General features: G+C 50.0%; 2 protein-coding genes across 2 annotated transcripts in view; one reads left to right on the forward strand and one right to left on the reverse strand.

Moving 5' to 3' along the window:
- Positions 1–1,604: 1,604 nt before the first annotated feature.
- Positions 1,605–6,082, reverse strand: LRRC59 (leucine rich repeat containing 59). Its single transcript, XM_030014378.2, has 7 exons — positions 5,861–6,082; positions 5,346–5,405; positions 4,660–4,818; positions 4,239–4,343; positions 3,575–3,647; positions 2,932–3,105; positions 1,605–2,391 (listed from the first exon to the last, which is right to left on the reverse strand). The coding sequence occupies exons 1-7, from the start codon at positions 5,963–5,965 to the stop codon at positions 2,147–2,149; spliced, it is 921 nt and encodes a 306-aa protein (XP_029870238.1). The 5' UTR covers positions 5,966–6,082; the 3' UTR covers positions 1,605–2,146.
- Positions 6,083–10,599: 4,517 nt separating this feature from the next.
- ACSF2 (acyl-CoA synthetase family member 2) overlaps positions 10,600–25,700 on the forward strand; it is a 39,317-nt gene continuing 24,216 nt past the window's right edge. The window contains exons 1-7 of the mRNA XM_030015908.1: positions 10,600–10,709; positions 17,163–17,358; positions 19,961–20,089; positions 21,150–21,203; positions 24,314–24,432; positions 24,659–24,821; positions 25,254–25,349. Coding sequence (XP_029871768.1) covers positions 10,636–10,709; positions 17,163–17,358; positions 19,961–20,089; positions 21,150–21,203; positions 24,314–24,432; positions 24,659–24,821; positions 25,254–25,349 — 831 coding nt within the window. The 5' untranslated portion in view covers positions 10,600–10,635. The remainder of the gene's footprint in view (positions 10,710–17,162; positions 17,359–19,960; positions 20,090–21,149; positions 21,204–24,313; positions 24,433–24,658; positions 24,822–25,253; positions 25,350–25,700) is intronic.

Below are 25,700 nucleotides of genomic sequence, written 5' to 3' on the forward strand. Positions count from 1 at the left end.
GAATACCGACAGATATGTGATCTGTTGAAAGGAATACTTTCTACTGCTATCCTAAACTGCAGTTAGTTCTCTCTCCAGTGTGAAAAATCCTAATCCTATACCTAAAGCAACATGGTGCTGCCCCCCCCCAGCACCTGCTCTAGTGAGGTGGAAGAACTTTACCTCACAAAATAGACTCTCAGTTTTCCGCTGTGGCAGATGGGAATGAGTAAGACTAATTTTCAGATATAAATTTAGACTGCCCTGATTCAGTCTCCAGACGGCTTAATCTACAGAGGGTCTTGAAATCTGATTACATGCGCTGGAATTATGAGGTCTAAACAGTTGGCAGAAAAAGCTTTCTTTTAATTAGATTGGGGAACATGTTTGCCTGTCCACGAAGCCATGAGCACTTGTGTGCGCAAAAGCGACAGCAGCGCTTCCTGAGATGTGTGCTGAGAGTGAATTAAACTGCATCCAGTGTGTGGAAGTTACCCTTTGGAACCGTGCTGCCTCGAATGAAAAAATACCTGCCCGCTACGCTAGCTTCAGGCATTCAGCAGGAGTCCTCGCCCAGCCAGTGGCGCGCTTCTGACCTGAACTGATAAATCTTATTAGCCTGGCATTTGCAAACTTAAGCAGCACTCTCCTAGATGGCAAAGCAACAGACTCCTGCCAGACGCTGGCAGGAATGTCTGCTGAGAGGAAATGTTGCTTTGAATGTTGCTTGTTGTTTTTCTGAACATTTCTGGCTAGTAAGCAAGGACCTTTTAAAGAATGTGATGAGTTAGATACCAAAAGCAAAGCCTAAAGCTGTTTCAAGGAAGCTCAGAAAACACATGCACTGCTAAGCCAGAGATAGGCAGCCTTTCCTTCCTTTTATCTGATATTCATGCTGTCGCTTTTTTCTGCGTGGTATGTGGGGAACCACAGTCTTATCATTAGGTTACAGAAGTGGGAAGGCTTACTGCTTCAGTGATGACCTCGGCATGAAATTCTATACATTATTTCCTTGTGGCACTGCTCTTATCAGCAATCATCCCGGGTATTAGAAGAGAGGGAGCGATTCTGGTGACTAATGTAGGATGTCTCAGTGGAGTCGGTAGTAGGGATATTCTCTGCAACCTGCACTTAACAGCATTATGTGTACACTTCATTTTAGTACTCGCAAAGCCCTTCAGGATGTAACAAACTTCTGTTTGGTTTTCTCTGTAAGGAAATTATAAATAATTCATAGTCCTTTGTACAGGTGAGTTTTCTTCTCTAGGTGCAAACGTCCAAACCTCCCAGCCTTCCCAACAGCCCCAAGGCCAAGCCCTCTTCCACCCGCCCACCCGCCTTCAGCGGGTGACGCTGCCACAGTGCCACCCAGTGCTGTGTGCCACTGCTGCAGGCAGCAACTGGCAGCCAACTCGCCCGCTGTCTGTGGGTTTCGGACACCCTCCTCTTGCTGCGCATGCAAAACCAGCCTGCAGACTGGCCAGAAGCCCTTTCTAAGCTGTAGCCGCTTTGTTGGCAGTAGCTGGTTAAAATTAAGTGTCCTCAGTAATAATTTTTGGCTGTTTCTAAAGGACCTAATTAAAATTAAAACTGCATTAGCAATATAAACATCCAGTTCAGACAAATTGCTGCGAAAACTGTTGTATTGAAAATTTCAGCTCCTTTCAATAGTACATCAGCTTCTTCGCTCCAACATATGGATGCACAGCCATCCTACACACTTGTAATTGGTCCTGGAGTGGGCCTTAATGTATTATTCCCATACAGCCATATCACCAATTTCAGCACAAATAGAAATGACAGCAAGGAATGGATATGTATTAAAAACCTTCTACCTCCAGGACAGAGCTATAGCTACGCAAGGGCTGGTTTTTCCCACTCCTATAGATCGGCAGCTTTCTGTGTCTCACAATCTAGGTAAACAGCCCTTGGAGGTAAGAGGCGTTAACAAGTTTAAGGTAATGTGGGCAAATAATGGGAGTTACAGGCCAACTGCGAAACATGCACAGCAAAGATGATCTGAACAATAACTGCTCTGTGTGGAGTGGACCAGCAAACCAATGCTGCCTGATTAAAAGCAGTTTCATCAGAACACAATTCCATAGGAATTCTGGCTGCGTAGATGGTGGAGGGAGATGCTGACGAAGCAAGTGCCCATCCAGGACAATCACTGCTGCGAGTTCTGTTGTAGCATATTTTGCAGGGTTTTGTGGTTTTGCAGAGCGGCTAACACGTCCTCGTAGAGAGTGTTCACGCTGACGCACAGAGGTTGGCGTTGCAGCTCTGTCAGCTTGCAGGCGGCCAAAGTACAGAGGACGCACAGCAGCACGAAGAGCAGGACCCGCAGCACCGACCGCGACCAGGAGTGCTTGTGCCGGGGTGGCTGAGGGGGACGAGAACTGGAGGCGGGCTCTGTAACGAGAACATTCACAAGACAGAGAAGGCGAGGAATTAATGAAATATCTTTAACAGTCTACATTCAGAAACAAGCTGTTCAGGTAATGTACGTTAGCCTGTGCTACAGTTGTCTTTTGTCGTGAATTTTCATCACTTAACTCTGATTAATGAGTAGATGCGCAGGATCTAACTTTAGGATGAAAAGTTTCAGATTTAGTTTCATGGGCAGCAGTGAAGAGGGTGTAAAGCACCTCTGTGTTGCACAAGATCTGGTTTTGCACATACAGTTCGGTACACTTAAAAAGAAATGAGTGGAGGGAAGTTCTCTTTAGGAACAGTCGAAGAACTTTCCGAATCTTGTAGCTCAGCAGTTCATCAGGAACAGAGACGAAGGGGAAAAGGGCACAGCAGTAGAGCTTATTAAAAGTCTTACCAGTTCCCTCCCCACTCCCACCACCTCCCAGTACCTGGGCTGCATAAAAGCAAATCTGGCAGCATCGAAATGTGATGAAGATGAAATCCGATGCAATCCCACCCAAAATGGATGCTACTTACTTCGGGCCTGCACTGTTTCTTTTTTAGTTTTCTTTTCCATCTCCTGTTTTGCAGCTTTCTGAGCATCATACTCCCGCCTTCTGCGCTCCTTTTCTTCTGCCTTCTCTCGCTTCCTCAGTTCCCTCTCTTGAGCCTCCTTTGCTCGTTGTTCTGCTTCACGCTTCTTCTCCATTTCTGGGGATTAATAGGAAGTTTTTTCCTTTTATGTAAAGGGTTGTCATTGCCTTCTTCCTTATTACCTGCCTATCTGTTCCCAATTGGAATGAGGAAACCAATCCAATAACCACCTTTTTTTTTTCTTTTCTTTTCTTTTAAATATTACATACCTTCCATTTTGCTCCCTCAGAATTAGGCTTCCCCTAAAATAAATCTTGTGCTCTTCTTTCATATTTTTTATAGGTAACCTACAGCACGTTCAGTCTAGAGATCTAACTGTTATTCAGGCAACAAATTGCATAGTTATCCCCCACTGTCTTTCCTCCTCCAGCCTTCTACCCTACTACTCCCTGAGCCCTCAGGATTTTGATAGTTACAGGTATGTGTTAGATGGCAATTTGTTAGATGGCAATCAGTATGTCTGGGCGTGTACGAGAGATCAAGAACAGTCCTCAGCCGACAGCATGTGAGGGCTCTTTGTGCTTACCTCGCTCTGCTTGGAGCTTCCGCTGCCGTTGTCGATCCTGCTCAGACTGGATCGCTTTCATGTGCTGCAGCACCTTCAAGGTCCAAGAAAACACCCTGAGGTCTCTGCAGAAGGCTCATTGCACAGTCAGTTCAAAACAGAACAGCTGGAGCGTAGCTGGGGCTGACCACCAACCCTGACCTACCCCTACAGGTATGGCTCTGAAGAGAAAGACAGCTCACAGCTTCCAGCATGAATCTTTGCAGTTAAGAAACAGATCTTTCCGTTAAAATACAAACGTGGCAAACTGGTGCTAGCTGATACAGAGGATCACAGAACACTTCTGTTTACATGAGCCTACAGTTTGCCAGAATTTCTCCAGAGATTTTTGTACTCTGGACTATAAGCCTAGACATGGGTTATTTTGTCTGATTATGCCTCCACTTCTTAGCAATCAGCATTGAGCCCTCTCTTAACTCCATTACTGGAAGAGAATCCTACTCAGTCCAGTGTTTGCTTTCTACAGGCACAGAAGCAGGGAAGTGTGCAGTGAACCTGCACCTCACTGGCTGAAGAAACTTCACGCTGCTGCAGCAGCCACCCAGCTTGCTGAGCAAGAAGAGGGAAAAACCACTGCTGACAAAGCCAAGTAAGGAAAAAAAAAGAATAAAAGCAGATTCCTTACCTTGACAGCAGCCTGTTTACACTGCTTTTCATCCAGACAGTCTCCTGCTACTTTAGCCAGGACGGGATCCAGGGGATTGTCCTTCAGATCCAGCCACTTCAGGTTCTGCAGAAAGGAACGATAAAGGGGAGGCTGTAAGAGCACAGTAGTCTTGTGATTATTTAAGAGATCCAAAGCAGAAGCAAACTACTTGGTTTCCACATAAATGAAACAGGTATGGAAGACAAGCAGAGAGCTTGAGCAGAGATGTTTTCGATAGATGTGAGAGAATTTCCACGGAGCTGTGGTGCAGAGCCAGCTGAATTTTGGAATGGGTAGTCAGCAGGATGGATGCTTTACCAGAGAAATCAACTTGAGAAGGATCACAAGACCCTGGGCTGCATCCCAAAGCTTTACGTAACTGCCCAGCAAACAGTTTTACCTTGAGCTGTGCAAAGCTGACTGGCAGGGTGACTAAACGGTTGTTCAGAAGGTCCAGGTGCTGCAGATTGACCAGGCGGCCAAAGTCCAAGGGCAGCTGTTGAAGCCGATTTTTACTCAAATCCAGTTTCACCAGATGCATCAAACTGCAGAAGTCTGACTAAAACCCAAACATAAACAAAACCCAGGAAAAGCTTGTCAGCACCTTTATGGAGGAACCTCAGCGGGGAGTACGTGGAGATAGCCTGCACCTTACATAAGACACAAATCCTTAACTTACCACAGAACTGTGGTGGAGGAAAAATCGCTCTCCTCCTTTGCCTTGGAAGATGGAGGTGGAAAACAATGGGATGGATAAGACAGACAAGACTGACAAGGTGATGTGTGGCAATACAACAGAAACAACCCCGAGTCTCCACTGTTGCTGAAACTGGTCTGTGTTCACGGGGGGATCCTCTGGCAGGGAGATACTGCGATCTCCAGGCAGCGCAACCCTTTTCTCTCTCCTGCCTCAGCCAAAACTACCACCAGTACCGACCCGTCACTGACAGCAGAGTCATTCAGCCACCCCAGGAGGAGGAAAGTGCCAGTTCCAAACCTCCCGATGAACCTTTACCGAAGCACTAGTTATCTTTTCTAAATACTTCCCAGCAGACTCATCCCCACAAAGCCTCTCTAGCACCTTACCGGCAAGGAAATGAGGTTGTTACAGGACAAATCCAATATAGTAGCTTTTGGAAGAGCAGCCTGAAAGAGAAACAAAGCACTAAATCAACACCGAGGTACACCCGTACCCTCCTGACACCTGCTAGTTTTGCCTCAGTCTCTGCGGTTTCTCCCGCGTCAGTCTGTCCATCCCCCCCCCGCCACTGCCTCCGAGGTCACGTCGTATCTTGATCGATTTCTGGGTCTAAAGGCAGTACTGATCCCGAGATAGATGTGAGTAGCGGCGTCATATCTTGATCGATTTCTGGGTCTAAAGGCAGCACGGATCCCGAGAGATGTGAGCAGCGGCTCGTACACCCTCCCCTCCGCCGTTTTAAACACCCGCAGGCCAGGTCACAAACACCTCCAGCACATCTGGCCCCCCTGCACACATCTGGCCCCCCTGCGCACCCCCCTTCCCAAGGACCGAGCTGGCAGAGCCGGCCCCGGGGCTGCGGCCCCGGCCCCGCCGGGCGGCCCGCGGGCCGGACGCTCACCAGCTCCCGGACCGGCACCTCGTTGAGGTCGCAGAGGCTCAAGTCCAGCTCGTTGCCGTCCAGTTTGTCCTTCAGGCTCGGTCCCTTCCCGCCGCCCCGCGACATGGCCGCCGGTACCGTCGTCGAGCTCCTCCGAGGGCCGGCAACAAGGGGCTGCGGGTCGGGCCGGGCGGGGGCGGCTGGGCCCGGCCCCGCCACCCACTTCCGCGTCCACGTCCGCGCGGGGCCCGCCAGCCGCGGGGCCGAGCGCGCCCCCTGCCGGCCCGGAGCGCCCCGCCGCCTGGGCACCGCCGCTCGGAGGGACGCGGGTTCGAGGCTCCCCCCGGGCGGGGGGGGGGGGGGGGGGCAGCCTCTCCCGCCGCCCCCGGTGTGTGTGTGGGGGGGTGACAGCCGGGCCGTCAGAACTTCGGCGTCTGCTCCGCGGCTTTCTGCGTGAAACGGCGCGGGGAAGGGACGGAGATCGCTCAGCCCGGCCCCACGGGGCCGGTGGGGGTCACGTCCAGTCGTGTCACCGGTCACACGCCACCCCACGAAAAACCGACCGCTGATAATCCCGACAGGAACGCAGCGACCGAGTAAGCTCTGCCTCGTTTTACGACAGCAGATCCTGCGGCTTCGATCGCTTCGCAGGCTCCACGAGGAGAGCGGTGAATTCCCTTTTTTTGGGGGGGGGCTGTCACACCACGACATCTCTCTTCACGGGGAGGAATCTGCAATTAACGTTATTGATGTTCCCGCTTTGATCCAAAGGCTCCCGTGCTGCCCGAGCAGAGCGCTCTCTTGTCTCCACTGACCCGCTGTGGAGAAAGTCAGGGAAAGAGAAAAGGAGCCTGGGGCAGAGCCAAATTAGTATTACTCGGTAATGGGATTGCAGCGAGCACTAACCTTGAATTTCCTGACCTTTCTGCAAACCGTGATGTACACGACCTTGCAAAGATGTTTTAACTCCTCTGGCACATCTACACCGTGGGTGCTTCAGTTAGATTTTAAGTTGCCAGTAGGTCTCTTCCGACACCCAGAGATCTGCGTTAGCTCCCCATGGAGGTAACTGGGACCACAGGAGTCTCTGAGCAAAGGCACCCCAAAACAACAAATGAGGATTCGCCTCATAGAAAGTATAACAAAATCTGCCTGAGGTTAATGCGCTCTCATCGAGGAGATTATAGAAGTTTCTCGGAGCAGGTTATTGTTCCTCCAACGGCGAGCTGAAGTTACGGAGCCCTCATTTGAGAAAAGCAAGATCTAGTTACGCAAGAACCTCTCCCATCCCTTGGTTTTTCACAGCAGTGTTTGGAGGGCAAGGAAGGGCCAGAGGACGACCTGCTCCAGGGATGGGTGGGAAAACCTCACGTTGCCAGATCTCCCCGCACAGACCCCAAGGGAAGAAACCGCTTGCCTGAGCCCCGCGTTACCCCGAGGCAGCGAGGGACTGGCGCGAGGTGCCGTGCAGCTGCACGCACCACGTACAGTCCTGCTCCCGAGAACAAAACCCCGAGGGGCTTTGGGGGGACCCGAGCGAGACCCTCTGCTTCTCTGGAAAAGGGCTTTGTCTGTGCAGTGCTGCAGAGACTGAAATCTGCGCTTCGGGGTTTACAGGAGTCCAAGATCCTTTGGCTCTTAGTGGAAGGAAATAAGGGTATAGATCAGTTACAAAACCTACCTGCCTATTTGTGATTAACATGAAGGCAGATTTTTAAATCTTCATTAGAAGGAAATGATACCTTACTCAACGGTGTGTGAAGTGTTACTGGTTCGGCCTGCCTTTGCTTTGACAATCTCGAAGGGGTGTACCCAAATGTCAAGGTCACATTAACTTCTGCCCAATTCTTGGTTTAATACCTAACCGGGATTCACCCTGTAGGCTAATAATTGGAATGTGGGAAGATCAAACTGAAAGTCAGCTTTATTTTTATTTATTAATGGTGAGGAGGTTTTAGATCCCAGATGTTTTTTAATTGTTTTTTTTCTCTGTGGTTATACAACACCGAGCACACTCTGATGATCCTGATGTACAGGCAAAGATAATTGCTCTGTGCTGAAACGGTGAAAGGACAACTTCTGGCCACGAATGTCATACAGCCTTACATCGTCTGTGGAAATGCATAAACTCACCTAGCTACTGATTTTACTGGGACTGACATGTAAATAGAGCTCCCGTGCGTGTCTAGAAAGACCTCAAGCCTCCATGAGACAGACAAACCATAACGCGGGGCCCATTTGCACACTCTGCTAGAGGAAGGCTGCAAGAACATTTGCAAGAAGGGAGCAGGAACTGCTGAGGGAAGCAAGATGAACACTGCCAATCTAACCCTGATCTAACGAACCTTACTGTGGCCTCGCAGATCGTCCCAGACCCTCTGCAGATCTCTGGCCTGCCTCACCCAGTGTCCCCTCTGCAGCCATGGCCAATTTTTCACATTTCAAAGACAAAAATCTCCCTTCCCCTACCAAAGAAAACACTGTCACTGCCGCCATCAAACTCCTTGTGAACAAGAGGGAAACTAGAACTGGGGAAAATCCTTCCTGCTTCTAAAACCAAGTATGTAACACCAGAGGTCTGGTTGCAGTCAGTATTTCGCTATGCGGCTGTCTTATGAGCACATTTATGGCTTTGGTGTCTGTGTGGTGGTGCATTCCCCCCCAGGCCACTCTACGATCTCAGGAATTCCTGTTAGGCTTTGGCCTTTGTGTAATGAGTTGGGTGGTTAAGAATCCCTTGACTGTACCAGGGGCTCTTGCATGGCTAAGGCGGGGAGCGGCACTGACTGTACCAAGAATTCCTGTTGCCTGGCGGAGGCGAGGATCCAGAGCAGGAACAATTAGTCATCCCCTGACAGCCTTGGAACATCCTTTATCTGCATTGTAGCTCGAGTGAAACGGTACCAGTGTTACTGGAATTCCAGTAGCTTGCTGATGACTAAAGCAATCATCTTGCCAGCCTATAAACGGCAGTCCCAAGTGAGGCCCTTTGAGCTCTCCTGGACCGCAGCGGGCTGCGACCAGCATCTCCCTCCAAGGGGGACGCCTCTCAGAGCTCGTAAACTCTCCAGTTTGCGAAAATCGGAGGACTGTCACCGAGAGCTGACGATGGGACCTGGGCTTATACCCTTCGCTCCTTGAGGCTCAACACTTTGCCCGTTGAGAAAATGCCGAGACATTTGGCATGAATATTTCACTGAACTCAAGGGTAATTTTTAACAGATATACCTTTGTTTATACATATATCTTAGTGTCTGGTTGCATGCATGTGTGAATTAACCTGGGTATCCTACAGCAATTATAGTATAAATATTGCCCTTTTGAATCTGTAACTAAATCACTGTTGTGATTGTAGTAAATTCTATTGAATCACTTTGTAAATGTTAAAATGATCAAATTCTGCTAAATCTTGTGATTCTCCTCAAGCTGTGAATGAACCTCAGACTGCTGCTACACACATAAGCCCTTTAGACATAAATCGTTGCCCAAGCCTGGGACTGGGAGAGGATCCAGCCGCACCTAAGATCCATCAGGAGTTTAGAAAGCAAGGAGGTCTTCTCTGAACCTCGTGACTCAACGGGAGGGTCTCCCCTACCTTTTTACGTCTCTGATCTCTGTCCAATTCTAACTTGATTTTCCTTTGCATGTTTCTCTCTTACCCTTTTGCGTGTTTGGTCTCTGTATAAATAATTCTAGTTTGATTCTAACTTGATTCTCCTTTGTATGTTTCCTCCACGTATTAAGTAATAGAGTGAACCTTGCCATCGAACTTTGTGAAGTCGTGCTTTTATAAATTCCGATTAAATCATTTTTGCTAATACCCTTGACGGTGATTCTTTAAGTGGTCCGAACCACTCATTTGCGACAGTCTGAGATTCACCATTCCGAGGCCGATATCGACGCCCTTGATCATCAGCACCATTGTGCTCGACGTGGTACAGACACACTGTGTCCAGACACACTGGACTCCAGCATCCACGTGGGCAGAGGTGCAGAACGGCAGCCAGCGATCGCCCAGCAGGTCAGCGGCTGAGCCAGAAACGGCCCACGTCTCAGGCCAGCACTGTTTGGTTAATGCCTGTACAGTATTTAAAAGACAGAGATTATTTTCTGGGCTCAAATTTATACCCCAGCCCTTTCACAAGGATTAATTAGCTTTTGGCCATTGTTGCAGGCGATGCCCAGAAAGGCTGTCAGCCGTTTTACGCGGGGAACGACGTGCGTGTCACCTCTTCTCCTGCAGCATCAGTGCTGCTGCAGCGGAGCAGCGCTGCTCCCGTGGCCGGGTGCTCAGCAGAGCTCAGCACCGCAGGGCTCCTCGCCTGGATGCCTTCCCCGGCCTCTGCCCTTGGGTGAGGGCATCGCAGCCCGCCCGGCTCTGGAGTAGCTCTGCGGTCCCTAACTGGTCTCTCTTCCTCCCATAGCAGGGTACAGGCAGCCAGGGAGTGCCAAGAGCTATTAGCGAGGGAGTAACTGCGATAACTCATTAAGTGGATAGGGCTGGAAATCAATTAGTGACTCACAGGGCTCAGGCACCGAGCGATACAGGTGGAGAAAAGCGCAGGCAAGGGGAGTCGGGTGCTCTGCGCCAAAGTCCGCCTCGGTTGGGGTGCGTGGAAAGGCCAGAGTTTGGGGTGCAGTAGCAGCTGGGGTTGGGCAGAAAAAGGCTGCCGGGGCAGTCTGGAGAAAAAAAAAAAAAAAAAAAAGAGAGATTGGCGGGGGGCGGGCCGCGGTGCGCACCGCCCCCGCCTATCCCGGGCCGGGCCGGGCTCCCGGTTGTTGCCGCCGCTCCAGGCATGGCCACGGCGCGGCTGGCAGCGCTGTCCCGCCGCGGGCCGCCCCTCCTGCGGCGGGCGGGACCGGCGGGCAGGTAGGGACTGGGGATGGGGACTGGGGATGGGGGGGCTATAGAGGACAGGGGGCCGTGGGGAGAAGCGATGGGGAGCTATAGGGGAGGTAGGGCTATGGATGAGAGGGGATGGGGGCTATAGGGGAGGGAGGGAGGGCTGTGGGGACTGGGGATGGGGGGGGCTATAGGGGAGGGAGGGCTGTGGGTGCTGGGGATGGGGGGCTGTGGGCCTATAGGGGGCTATAGGGGATGGGGGGTGTGGGGACTGGGAGCTATAGGAGATGTAGGGCTATGGATGAGAGGGGATGGGGGCTATAGGGGTGGGAGGGAGGAAAGGCTGTGGGGACTGAGGATGGGGGGGCTATAGGGGAGGGAGGGCTGTGGGTGCTGGGGATGGGGGGCTATAGGGGATGGGGGGCTGTGGGCTTATAGGGGATCAGGGGCTATAGGGGATTGGGGGGTGTGGGGACTGGGGATGGGGAGCTATAGGGTGTGTATATGGAGCTATGGATGAGAGGGGGTGAGGCCTATAGGGGAGGGAGGGAGGGCTGTGGGTGCTGGGGATGGGAGGCTATAGGGGATGGGGGGCTGTGGGCCTATACGGGATAGGGGGCTATAGGGGATGGGGGGCTGTGGGGACTGGGGATGGGGGGCTATAGGAGATGTAGGGCTATGGATGAGAGGGGATGGGGGCTATAGGGGAGGGAGGGAGGGCTGTGGGGACTGAGGATGGGGGGCTGTGGGTGAGAGGGGATGGGGGCTATAGGGGGTGGAGGGCTGTAGGGGACAGGGTGCCATAGGTGAGAGGGGATGGGGGGTTATAGGACATAGGGGGCCATGGGTGAGGGGATGGAGGGCTGTGAGGGCAGAGGATGAGGGGGCTGTAGGGCACAGAGGCTGTAGGGACAGGGATGGGGGCTCTAGGGGATGGAGGCTATGTGTGGTGGGGGCCGGGGGCTATAGGGCAGCTGCTGAGCCATGTGGGTGGCTGCATGCAGGGAGAGCAGGTTCAGCTGGAGGTTTCACTCTCAGCGTGTGTCGCTGTCCCTTGGCTCCCCTAAAACCCCTCCAAAGTAGCAGAAGGCAGGCGGCATCCCTTGGGTCTGTCCCCCTGGGCCTGGGAGGGGACCAGGGGCAGGGACAAGCCTGGTGCACCACGTGGAGGGATGTGAAGCTGTGCCCAGGGCTAAACTTTCTTTGTGCAGCGGCTCCAGCCTGACTGCAGTAACGCGAGATATATCAAACAGCTTCTCTGTCCTCCTTCAGTGCTCTGACTTGCAGGCTTTGTGGGGCAGTGTCCCCATTCTCCTGTGGTGGGGGGCACTGGGGTCCCAGCAGGTCCTGGGCACCGAGGAGCTCGGGGCGGGGGGTGGGGGGGGGGTCAGGCGAGTTCTTTGCCTTGCTTTTCTTCAGAGCTGCCTCTTGGAGCAAGTTCGTGGGAAAGAACAGCAAAAGGAAAGCAACTGGCTTTGGGAAAGGCTTTGGAGGATTAGTTGATATTCAGAGCCTAATACTCACCCGGAGGTATGACTTCAGGGAGCAACTCCCCAAGAACCGTGGGGAGGAGCCCTTGTTTACTCACACATGGGGTAAGGGTGTTTCTTTTCAGCTGGGTTGAGATTAGGAGTGAGTGGCTGAAGCCCGTGTGTGCAGCTGGGGCCAAGATTGCCGTCTCGGAATCTGTTCTTAGGCGGGATCAGAAGGGAAGAACGGCAGAGAGTTTGCTGCAGTTTGGACTCCAGCCCAGAATTGTGAGTGAAACTGAGGGGCAGGAACACAAAGCACTTGGAGAAAAAGACAGCGTGTTTAGAGGAGTAAACTCTTTCTAGTAACGTTACAAAAAAGTTTATTAAAGTTGTTAAGCAGTATTTATCATTTTGGCAGGAATAGTGCAGGGTGGGAAGAGGTGCAGTGGAAAAGGTAACCAGAAAGTCTGCTGCAGTAGGAATCTGAAAGCTCTGGGGACTTGATCCTTCCTCAAACCAAACCAACCAACCAAAAGTAATCAGAATCTGGTTAACTCTTTAGTCAACAGGGTTGTTTTAAAGAGTAAAGAAGAGGTAATGATAGAGCAGGGTTAACTTTCACCACCCTTTTATTGCAGTTGTGTTACCTAAAAGACCCAAAAGCTCTTGCTTTTTGGGGGAGAGGCTCCTGGTAGATGTCCACGAGCAAAGGAACTGGCTGGGGAGTCTGTGAACCTCTTAGAGCATGAACTCTGCAGTCAGGATGGTTCCCAGGCCCTGGGAGGGCAGGGCCTTTCATCCACGCACAGAGGGGATGGCACCCCAGGTCAGGTCGATGTCCTTCACAGCTGCAAAGCAGGAGCTTGCTTCTGTGCTCGTCGTAGGGGACTGGAGGTTATGCCTATGCCTCTGCCTTGTATTCGTCTCTCATCCCTTCTGAGAATTTCTATAGAGGCTAGGGAAGAGTTAAAGGTGAACAATGAAACCGGTTATCTTATATCAACAACTATAAAATGTTAGTTGGGGCTATTCAGAGATAAATACAAAGAGCTCCTAGGATTAGCCGAGAGTGCTTGCTTCAGTCTGATTGTTCTGCTTGCTGCCATCAGGCAGAAGTGCTGGCTGGGTCCGCCAGCGTTCGTTCGGCCGCTTGCCTGCCTTTCGCGCGAGGTGGGCAGCGGGATGCATTTTCCCTGGGTCCCTGATGTTCCTCCGTTCAGTTGCGCTGTTGAGCTCCAGGGTTACGGAGTTTTGCAGGAGCAGCCGAGTGCTGAGGCTGGCTCATTTGCAGGCACCGCAGGCTGTCTTGCCGCTGGAATGTGTTGCCAACAGAAGGCATGCGCTCTCTAAGAGTAGTGTTTAACAGTCTACGCTGAGACCCAAGAGCAAGCAGAGTTTTATTTGCTCTCCTCTGGCTGAGTCAGGGAAATGAGAGCTGCTGTAAGCGAAAACCATCAGACCGTTGGTCTTGTTTTATTTCCAGCAGCACCAGATGCTTCATAGGAAGAGGTGGAGGGTGAATTCCATCTTTTCTGTGACAAAGATGAACAAAAAGATTATTTCTAAATCCTTTGGACCCTTTCTTTGTATCAAGGTCTCTTGATACCTTCTTTCAGATCAGATATATGCACTTGCTGTTGGCTATAGGCAGGAGGGAGACCAACCCTACGTTATTTCCAGCATGATGCTAGTGATAACAAATGTATCCTGTATCTGCCTCATTCCTTCTGTTCCTGACCCCCAGTGCTTCCAACAGCCTCCTGTGTTTTATCCCACACCTTTCACCCCTGCCATGGCCAGGAGATAAGTGATACGGAAATGCTGAAGCACCTGTGAATGTCAGACTGGAATTCAGGGAGTTCAAAGTAGATGAGAGCTGTGAATTTTGCTTTCCTTAAGGTATATGAAGAAACCATATGAGCAAGCACTTTGAGAGGAGTTAGTGACTCTGGGTTATGAGCATGAGATATCTTAGGCCCTAATTTCAAAGCTGTTGATGCTTTCATTTGAAGATGCGACTGCTTGGGACCTTCAAGAGCAAGCTGTGCGTGTTTTCACACCGTGGGGGGAACCAGCAGTATTTTCACAGTGTTTTGGAGTGCAGGGCTTTATAAAGACATCTTTTACTGCTCTTTGATGCTCTTTCATCCCCATGTTTGGGGGTAGGGAGGAAGCTGTAAGTGGAGGTGGAACTATCATTTGGTTCTGGCTTTGCACCTTCCTGCATTCAGTGTGAAAGTCTGTGAAACCCTTTGGCTCTTCAGGCCGGGGAAAAAAATGAGAGAGTAAGACCAGAAAGCCTGGTCTGCCTAGTGCTTTGCCAAGATGTGACAGTGTAAAATATCACTCTTCTCATTATGGGTTGTGCAAGTACCTCTTGAAGGCTGACTGCAGAGAGCAGGAGTCTGTTTCAGCTGGACATTTTGGATTTTGATTGAATTTTATCACAATCTGAATTTTCTAATAATTTTCTTCCCCTTTCCATCTCTTTTTGGGGTGGGGTTTTGTTTTTTTGGTTTTCAACCACACGGTAGAACAATGCATTGGACCAGATTTTTTTACCAAGTAGTTCCTTGGGTGGTATCCCCGGAGAAACTGTGTGGTCCATGAAACGCTTGTGTTTACTTGCTCCCACTCCAGCCCAGTGCCGAGACTGCTCGGCTCCCAGTGACCCCTGAGATGGTGCTCAGGGAAAGTGTTCTTGCACAACCAAGTCAGCAGCTGCTCTCTGGCCGCTCCAGCCCTTCTCGGGCTGCAGGAGCGAGCAGGGACCTCTCTGTGCCTCAGCTGGCAGAGAAAAGCAGAGTGTTTAGGGACAGGCTCTGCTGAAACTGGAGGCGACTTGGCTTTAGAGAGACGTGAGTGTGGTTGTGTCCATTAACGTTTTTGCAAACAGCCTGTGGTTTCCTCATCTGCCTGCGTGAGCGGCTGGAGCTGCTTGTCTGAGGCTGCCCTACAGCGATGGGACAGTGGCTTCTCCGGTCGCCGTTTCAAATAGCGAGTGGCCGTGGCAGTGGCTGCAGTGGCTTTTACTGCTTTCCCAGGAGCATTCATCCTTCCCTTGTGTTAGGCAGAGCTTTTTCAACCTTTATTTTATATAACCTATATTTATGAAGGCTTTTCTTCTGCAGAGCTTGCTTTCATTTCCTAGTTTATCTACGTGCCGTGCCCAGGAGCTTTCAAACAATACAAGATCAGTTTAGCACTTGTCCTCCCTCCTCCTCCTCGGGCAGCCCTACAGCCTTGATGTGAGTCAGTGGGAGTTGCACAACCCTCCATCTGCCAAAAAGAAGTGGGGGAAAGAGGGTCGGGCCATTCGCTCAGCTATTGGAGCAAAACTTCCCCCCGGAAGGTAAAAATCTTGTTTTGTGCTTCTCTCGAGACTGAACTCCACCCCATAGAGGAAGTAACTTCATGCTAAGTTTTGTTCCTTGTGGGCAGGGAACAAATCTTTTGTGGTAAATAGCACCCAGTCTTTGCAGAGTATTGATCCCATAACAAATGGGGGAAAATTGAGTTCAAGCTGATCTGGTTTTCTTCTCCAGGGCAGGGATCCCCCCCGTTATACACTGAAGTGGCAAACACGGGGCATTGCCTCTGAGCCGTGCACCCCACAAGTGTCGCTTAACCCTGTCCTTCCTGGTCGTCTAAGGTGGGAACGGAGGAGCTGAGAGCACGGAGGGAGGCAGGGAAGAAGTGAGGAAGGATGGAGAAAGCGGGGGGCTGCCCGGGGAGGAGGGCAGCGTGGCGGGGGGGTGGCTGCTGGGGCAGGGAGAGGCTCAGAGCAGGAGGAGGTGGAGAGAGAAACCGGGGCAAGAACTGCAGCGCTCGGACGGTCAGGAGCTGCGGTTTGAGGGGAGGTCGCTGCTTTTCCACTGATGTTCAGACCCTTAATGATTTTTAAAATTATTTTCCCTACCGCCCTGCCTACAGCTTCTCATTGCTGCCTCTCCTACCTATGTTCCCTCTCCAGCTTGGCCTCCAGCACGATGTCCCTGTGCTCCTCTGAAGGACCGTGTCGTGCCATTCCTGCCCAGGTGCTGCTCTGCTGAAACACCTCCCTGCTCTCCTCCTCCCCTCCTGCCCTGCCTTTGCAGTGGGTGTATTCTCCTCCACCCTGCGAGCCTGCTGTGTTACTGCCTCCGCACTTCTCCCCCCTCATCTTGCTGGGAGCTCCTGGTTTTACTGATGCTGTCGTCAGTACCATAAACTCTTTGCAGTCTAGCTGGCAGAGATAATAAAACATGTACAGCCTGCTTGCTGTTGTATACACAGACTGTTACTTTGCAAATGTCTCTCAGTTACAGCTCAGCTTCTTTGAACTCTTCTAAACAGTTTTTATTCTGTGGGATTAGAGTCTTCTCTGCAGACTGTTTTGGAGACTGATAAAATGACATAGCTCTGACTTTAATTTTAACTTTCTCAGTCGTCTGCTCTTTCCAGCAGAGAGAAGCCAGTTGGGGGAATTTCCCTACAAACTGTTTTGATTGTGTTCCTTCCAAGTTATTTGCACTTTTTAATATTGCAGAAAGACCAAACCCAGTCGCCAGCACTCAGTAAACTGCAGAGTCTGTAATCTGTCCGCATATCCCAAAACGTCCAAGGTAGCTTTCACCCCAGGTGAATGACCGTAGGACCAGGCTGTGCCGGGTCTGCAGGGCTGGTGCAGGCTCCTTCCCCATCAGCAGCAGGGTCCTGGTTTCCAGTGGAGGGATGGAGGCTCTGCCTGCGCTGCCTGCTGGTGTGGGCAGGTCCAGGTGCGTGCATGGGGTTTACGGAGCTCGTCTGCCTGCGCAGTGCCCCCCGGGCTGCTGCACGTGCTTTCCAAGTCCTTTTGGAGATCTTCCTGATCTTGACCCACCGGAGCGGCTGCCCGTGGTTCCCACTAGCGTGGGGACGTGCATCGGGTACTGCTGGTACCGTCGGCAGGTTGATAATCCTTCCGGATGGGGAGAATGGTATGGATGGGTTTTATTAAAAAATAGACTCTTCTCCTTTTCTTTCACAGTGCCCTGCACACAGGGGTGCCCTCTGCCTGCCGCAGGGTGACCAACAGCTATGTCCAGGGGACCTTAGACGTTCCCCTTCTCACCAAAACCATGGGCCAGTGCCTGGATGAGACCGTCGAGAGGTTTCCCGAGCGCAACGCCTTGGTCTTCTGCCGAGATGGGGTTCGGAAGACGTTTGCTCAGTTCAAAGAGGAGGTGAGTGCCTGGTTCGCCCCTCGGAGCGCCCGGGTGGGTGGATAACGGCAGCAGCAGGCGTGATGGAGAAATGGAAACCGGTTTCATTGCTGAGCTCAGGGGTGAGGTTTGTTGTATGTGGATCTTCATCCTGGCCCTGAGCAGAGGGTGAGAGCAGCTCCCCGGCAAACACCCGGTGGGCACGTACTGCCTTTGCCCTCTTTGGAGTCTCGAGACCAAAGGGAGAAGGTAGCGTATGTAAAATGCTTGCTGTATACCCCAGAACGAGCTTTCATACTTAAAAATTATCACCCCATCTGATGTGTTCTGGGCTGAGTCGTGGTGTTTTTCTCCACTGGATTAGGCTCCAGCTCTTCTGTTAGTCACTCTGCTCTGACTGTCAGAGGTCCTGAGTGTGTGGAAATTTCTAGTCCAAGCGCAAAGGCAACTGAGCAAAGTTGGGGACTTGGTCTCAATATCGTATAAAAAAAATGGGTGTGGGTTTATCTATGCATGTGTGTGTATGCATGCATATTACATAAAAATATATGGTTATATGTATTCTAAATGGAGGGGCAAAATTTCAAGGCTCAGTACCTGGAAAGTTTCTATTAAGTGTATAAATGTATTGTATGATCTTCGATAGGAAGAAATATTTTTTTTTTTTAGATTTAGTAGCGTTTTGGCTACATCCATTCAGATAAATAAGATTAGCTGTGTTCATACTAATTTTAAGAAGTAGGCTGTAGTTCAACTAAATCAGAGAATAGCTATTCTTCAAATTCGTTTCTCCTACAAGGTAGATTTCATAAATTTGAGAACATAGTAAACTATAAAAACTTTCCTGAATACTTCAGAATATTTATATATACATCTGCACACCTGAAACACACTTCCCACATTGCAAAATAAAGTAGTCATGTGTGATGGGTTGACCCTGGCTGGATGCCAGGTGCCCACCAAAGCCGTTCTATCACTCCCCCTCCTCAGCTGGACAGGGGAGAGAAAATATAACAAAGAGCTTGTGGGTTGAGATAAGGACAGGAGACATCACTCAGCAATTACCATCATGGGCAAAACAGACTGAGCTTAGGGAAAATTAACTCAGTTTATTACAAATCAACCAGAGTAGGGTAATGAGAAATAAAACCAAATCTCAGAACACCTTCCCTCCACCCCTCCTTTCTTCCCGGGTGCAACTTCACTCCCGGATTCTCTACCAACCCCCCCTCCAGCGGCGCAGGGGGACAGGAATGGGGTTTACGGTCAGTTCATCACACGTTATCTTCTGCCGCTTCATCCTCCTCAGGGGCAGGACTCCTCACACTCTTCCCTGCTCCAGCGTGGGGTCCCTCCCACGGGAGACAGTCCTCCACGAACTTCTCCAACGTGGGTCCTTCCCACGGGCTGCAGTTCTTCACGAACTGCTCCAGCGTGGGTCCTTTCCACGACGTGCAGTCCTTCAGGAGCACACTGCTCCAGCGTGGGTCCCCCACGGGGTCACAAGTCCTGCCAGAAAACCTGCTCTGTGGGCTCCTCTCTCCACAGATCCGCAGGTTCTGCCCGGAGCCTGCTCCAGTGCGGGCTTCCCACGGGGTCACAGCCTCCTTCAGGAACCCACCTGCTCCGGCGTGGGGTCCTCCACGGGCTGCAGGTGGAGATCTGCTCCACCGTGGACCTCCCTGGGCTGCAGGGGGACAGCCTGCCTCACCATGGTCTTCCCCGCAGGCTGCAGGGGAATCTCTGCTCCGGCGCCTGGAGCATCTCCTCCCCTCCTTCTGCACTGACCTTGGTGTCCGCAGGGCTGTTTCTCTTACGTGTTCTCACTCCTCTCTCCGGCTGCCGTTTTCTCTCTGTCCCAACTTTTTTTTTCCTTCTTAAAAATGATATCACAGAGGTGTTACCACTATCGCTGATTGGCTCGGCCTTGGCCGGCGGCGGGTCCGTCTCGGAGCCGGCTGGTATTGGCGCTCTCAAACACAGGGGAAGCTTCCAGCAGCTTCTTACAGAAGCCACCCCTGTAACATCCCCCCTGCTACCAAAACCTTGCCACACAAAGCCAATACATCATGTTAATATAGTGGCTGAATTCAAGTTAATGAGGGTGGGAACCCCAAACTGGTAAAAAATCACTCGATACAGTTTTTTTTTCACCCGAGACCTTTTTGAAGTAAGCAATATGCCAGAATGGAGGCAGATCCAACAGCATAGATGGGCCCAGCTTATGGGTAAGGCTTAGTCTTAAGTTGAGCTGGTGAGAAGCTAGACACTAAATAGTCTTTGGGCAAGAATTAATTTGAAATAGTCTTTGGGCAAGAATTAATTTGCAACTGTTTGTACATAATTGCCTATTTTGGTTTCCTTCCTGCTTTGTTGTATTGTTCCACGCTTGTTATTTTTATGCTTTCAGTCAACCTGCTGAGCAGGGGCCGGTCTGTGTTCTGCGATTCGGAAGATGCTGCTGCTGCAGCAGTAGGCTGACAGACTGTGCAGCAGAGGTACATTCTGCCTGATTTCAGCTGCAAAGACGATGCTTTTTCCCCGCAGAAAGCAGTGCCTGGAGACAAATATCCCCCACTGCATCCTGTGTGTGATCCTCAGGCTCTTGTCTTGTATTTCACAGGTGGACCACGCGGCAGCCGGGCTTCTGGCTCTTGGCCTGAAAAAGGGAGACCGGCTGGGGATGTGGGGTCCCAATAAATACGAGTGGGTTCTCATGCAGTTTGCAACCGCTCAGGCAGGAATCATCCTGGTAAGGAGTTTGCTGTGTCTGGGTTTTTAGCAGGCTCTTGGGAAAGGAAATGGAGACAAAGAAGCAATAGGAGATACTGGATTACTGGAGTTTAGACAAGTTTATTGTCTTTTTTTTTTTTTTTTCATGCTCTTACCCAGCATGTTGGCTATAACCGAATCCAGTATTTAAACAAGATCTATGCAGCCCTCTGCGTCTTTGTCCTCCACTACGTAGGAAAGCAGACTGCAGAGGAAGGAGCAGCAAGCAATGGACTGCTGTGAACTAGCTTGGAGCAGCCGATGATAGGAGGAGATGTGCTTTTGCCTATAGGACCATTTTTAGGTAGCATGCTGCTGTCCTAAACAGTTACCACCTATTTAGATCCTTTCTAAATAGGGCCTGTATTGCTTCATGGTGCAAATGCTCACTTAAATATCTAGTCCAAACTGCATATCCCTCAAAGCCAATTTTCATTTGATAGTATGAGCTGGCCCATTCACCAAAATGCATCTTACATATACAGTGTACCATGATAATGACTGCACCCTGCCTTCTGGTCCATTTTCTTCATCATGGTTCATCCCAGTGTCTGCTAAGACACAGTAACAGGGTGGATGAGCATGGCTCAGTATGAACCTGATGGTGAACTCGACTCCAGTGGCCAATACTGCTTCTGTGGAGAGTTGGAGAGGAGAAAGCTGGTATTTTCGTGGTTGTCCATCAAGAAACCTGACTTGCACTTGAGTTTTGAGTCTTCAGTTTAGTGGATTGAATGTCTGCCTGGGGAGGCAGGAAGTCTGGTTTCTCTTCCTGAAACTTTATTTTGACTATGTGACCTCACATACGTTTTTTTTTTTTTTTTTTTGGTTGTTTTCTTTTGTGCAAACACAGGATTCAGCTAATTTTTCTGGTGAATGTGAAATCCCTGTGGTGGCGAGCTCTTAGTTCTGCGTGTTGGAGGAGAGGCTTCACGTGTGGCTTGTCCCTGGGAGAACTTTTCTGTTGGAATATGTGTTGGGGGAGAGGGTTTTCAAGGCAAGGGTAACTCTGATCAACTTTCTTGTTTCTCCCTCTTCAGGTATCTGTGAATCCAGCCTACCAGGCTCTTGAGCTGGAGTTTGTCATCAGGAAGGTTTGTATGGCACTTGCTGGTAATGCTAATTGATTCGTTGTGAGAACTCATACATGCAGCTGTCTGTTAAAGGGGATAGTGGGGACACAGTACAGATGAGCTTCTGCTTAAGCACTTGGGCTTATCAGGAAGAGGCAGGGAGAGCTGGTCAGAGAACGGGGCTGGTGGTGGCCACGTAGAGCGAACACCACCACGCCGTGACCGAGGGGATGAAGCTGCAGTTAAGCGATCACGTTTGTTGTTGTTCCCTTTGGCTGCCTCCCTGTCCGTTTGATGGAGACTTCTGCATCCTTCTCATCCCTCTCTCTCTGCTAACAACCATGTGCTGCCAATATTACACCAATAATAACCATACCTGCCAGCAGTTGTATACTAGGGAATGAGGAGAACAAGGCAAGACTAAATATCTGACCCAGGGACTTTTCTACCCAAGAAGCTGGCAGCCAGGACAGCAGAGACTATGTAGTAACAGCAATCTCTAGAGGCAACATCTGTCTTAAGTCAGTTCTAACTTTCCCACACTCATGCTCCAGCCTGGCCGGGAGGAAGAGCACCGAGCAGCTGTGCTGCCTGCCTCCTGCTTGGGGCAAAAATCACCATCTGGGATTTTAACCTTGAAAGGAAAAAGGAGGATGGCTCAGAAAGGACCAGCCCACTTGGTAGCTTGTTTTCTCCTTCCCAGATGTGTCCTAGGCCTTGCTGGCCTTGAGTTTAACCTGGTTTAAGTCCTAGGTATTGCCGCTGCTTGACATCTTTCTGATGTCTGGTTGTGGCTGCCTTAGCTACGCTCGTATACCTGCCCGGGTTTGAGTTTGCAACCTGCAGAGCACTGAACAGTTTAAACTCTTCTGGCTCCTTAGTTCCAGTAAAGAGGAATCCAGGCTACTACACATTTGACAACTAGAAATTAATCTTAGGATTAAGAAGCTAACTTGCTCATCTGTGGTTTGTTCAGCTTTAAATCAAAGGCTGATACTAGAAGAGCTGGAACCACAGCTGGGTCTTCCCAGCACCATCCAAGTTCTGGCTTTACCTAGAAAGAAGTGGATAATTTCTAGCAACAAAGAGAGACTTTTCTCTCGCATCAGTAAGTTTGTAATTCAGTTGCTGGGCTGCAGTTTGAGTTCCCATTTCATCCTTCGTTTAATCCTCTTACGGTAGTCTCAGTGGTGTCACTCCTGTTCTCGTGCGTTAGGATTGAGCACAGTGCTGCGGTGAAGCACGTCTCTTCCAGTGTGGATATCCACTTCCTTCTCTCACCAGGTGGAAATGTAAATGGCAGTACTTCCCTTTTTTTCCCAATGAGACCTGGCTTTTGTTTTCCTTTTCATCTCTGTGTGTCAGGTTCTGCTCTGATTTTTCTCCTCCAGTGTAAATCTGCAGTGTCGATGGGATAGGAGCAGAAACATGCTTCAGCTCTGTTGGGAATTACTCCTGTTTCACCCTCTCAGGCTTTCTAGCATTCCTAGCTTTCCCGTGTACCTTTGGCACTGGGATCTCTGGTGTCCCTCACCCCCCAAATTATTTGTTTGTCTTTGTTTATTTGTGCAACAAACCCCCTGAAGACTTCAGGGCTTTGCCAGTTGGATCCTGTGCAGCCCCTCCCTTGCTCCATCAGGTTCCCTGCCTTTGGTATAAATAGAAATACATGCTGAATAACCATTCCTCTGATTCCGGCTGTATTTCCAGGGCTTTGTAAAAGCAAACTGATGACAGGTTTCGTATGACAGGTCTTTTGAAGACGGATCTGCTGCCATTCAGGTTGAGACCAAGTGGGAAATGGCCAACTAGAGACCCTTATCTCATATAGCATCTGCCCTGCAAGCTCCTCTCCTCACATAGCATCTCGTTTGTAAAGCTAGTTGAACCAAAATAGTATTTTGAAGGAACTAATAGTAAAAAGTTAAAGGCCCAAAACATCCCAGAACAGACTCAGTCCTGTGGGTTCTGGGAATACTGTTCCAGAAAATAGAGCAAATGTTTGTCTTCCCTTCTGACAAACCCCAGAGGGTACTTACAAATAATTTATTGGCATAGCCTTGGTCTCCTTATTTCACGGACCTTGGGAAAATAATGAAAACAGCCGAGTAAATCATTTATATAAGTAGTTTATTTGACAAGAATGCATTTTCTGGAAGATGAAAGCAGTTTGCAAATCTGGGTCAAATTCAGCAAATCTCCTCTGCTGAAAAAGAAATAGAAATTCTTGGAGTAATTAAAGCGCTTTTTTTCAGGATTATGTAAATGTAAGGGTTGAATGAAAAATGTTTTAATTTTCAAAATAGCTAACGCTTTAAAAAGAGGTGGAAAAATCTTGGGAAACAGAAGACCTTAAAAAACCCACAACAAAACCTTGGCTTGACCTGAGAGGCAGTCTTTAGGTTTCCTTGGTTTTCCAAAGTTCTGCAAAAATCCTCATTTCAGATCAACCAAATGAACTTTTTTTTTTTCTTCATATTTTGGAACCGGGCTTTTTGTTAGCGTTGGGACTCCTAATCTGAAAAATCAGTTGTTTGCCTTGTGCTCACAAGTAGGAGTATTGATCCTGGGGGAAAAGGGAACCTCAGGCTGCAGCTCTGCTCTCTTGCCCAGCAAAAAGCAACCAGCCCGTCCTGAACCAAACACCGGGGAGGAGCAAAGCACCGGCTGCACACCTGGATCAGGGCTCGGGGTGCTGGGCGTGTAGTAACAACACCCTGCCCTGTGTTTGCGGGGTTTTATGAGTGCACAGCTGTAAGGGCTCGGTTTGCATTTGCCCTCGGTGAACCTGCCTGCTGGAGACACGTCCCCAGCCCCGGGAGGTTGGCTGCTGCACCTTTTGCACCGTGCAAAGACCTATGTCATGCTCTTCGGTGAATCTTTAAACTGCTGCACGCCATGGCTCTTGCTAGCAAGAGTTAAAAATCTCCAGGTTTAGTCTGGAGTGAGCTCATTGTATGGCGTGCTTACAGAAACGAGCCATGGAGAAAACCCCGGTGTGGTGTTAATGGCTAACGCTTGCTGCGTGGGGTCGCAGGGCTGCGCACGTTCCTGTGTCGGTGACTGCTCTTCATCGTGTCCTGAACATCAACCCGATGTGACTTCTCATGAGTTTCTGTCTCCCTTCACAGGTTGGCTGTAAGGCACTGGTGTTTCCCACTCAATTTAAAACACAGAAATACTATGATATTCTAAAGCAGTCATGTCCTGAGCTAGAAAAATCCAGTCCAGGGGGAATAAAGAGCAAAAGGTGAGTTAGGAACATCTGGTGTCTGTGCACTGACCTCACAGCCGTGTCCTGCCTTGTGTCCTCTCAGCTGCCCAACACAGGCTCTAGCAGAAGGAGGACCTGGACGGGGTCTCATATGAAGAGAACGGGTTAGGCTGTCCTGGAAGTTTACCCTGACCAGTGTACGCCTATCCAGGCAGTTTTCTCCTTGCTCCATTATTGTTGATGGTATTTTTCTTCCTACCAGGCTCCCTGACTTATCCATTGTCATCACGGTAGACTCCAAGCTGCCTGGCACCTTCCACATGGATGAAGTGATGCAGGCTGGGGACAGCAGCCATATGAAGCAGTTAAGAGCCGTGCAGCGGACCCTCTCCTGCAACGAGCCCATCAACATCCAATTCACTTCAGTAGGTGCTTCTGTCTGCTCCATGCCTTGTGGTTGGGTTCCTCGCTGGGGCCGCAGGGAAAGATGTGTGCGATGCTGAGCATCCCATTTCCTTTGCCTTCTGCTCTCTGAGACCAAGCCCTGATTCCATCATCCTGTAGGATGGAGGAAGAGTTCCAGCATTTCCCCTTACTTCTTCCATTCTTGATGCTCAGCCCTTTGTCAAGGGCTGATGGAGATGAGAGGGTGTCATGTGAATTGTGTCCAACTGAAGCTGGACCATTTTTTTGCGTGGTTTGGGATTAAGATGCTGTTAAAGAAGAAAATACAGTCTCCCAGGACTGAATGGAGTGCAAGATCACCCCGGAATCTGCCGGGGAAATTGCCCTAGAGAGCACAGGTAGCTCATCCGTGGGAAGGGTGGCATCGTTGCGTAATGCCCTGTGTCTTTCAGGGGACGACGGGAAGCCCCAAAGGAGCCACCCTCTCTCACAGGAACATTGTGAATAATGCCAACCTGATCGGTCTGAGGCTGGGGATCACAGAGCAGGTGGGTCTCCGTCGGAGCACAGTTTGGGGTGGTCAGAGAGACCACGTGCGTGGAGAGCGTTGGTGCTTGCTCAGCAGAAGGGCAGGATGTTTTGCTACAAACGACACTGAGGGATGCTCGTGCGTAACATTTTTCATTTCATTGATGTTTCATTTTAGTTTCATGTGAAGATTTTTTGGAGGAAAAAAAAAGATGCCTTTTTGTGGGGGGAAAATTGTGAAATTAATCACTTTTCATTTTGGTGAATACTCATTTCAAATAATTACAAGACTCTGGATGTTAGCTTTGAATTATGTTGAATGAAGTTTTAATTTATTTTACATGACTTTGTTTGATGTCATGTATACAGTC

This window comes from Aquila chrysaetos, chromosome 5, assembly GCF_900496995.4.
Source record: "Aquila chrysaetos chrysaetos chromosome 5, bAquChr1.4, whole genome shotgun sequence".
Taxonomy (NCBI): Eukaryota; Metazoa; Chordata; class Aves; order Accipitriformes; family Accipitridae; genus Aquila; species Aquila chrysaetos.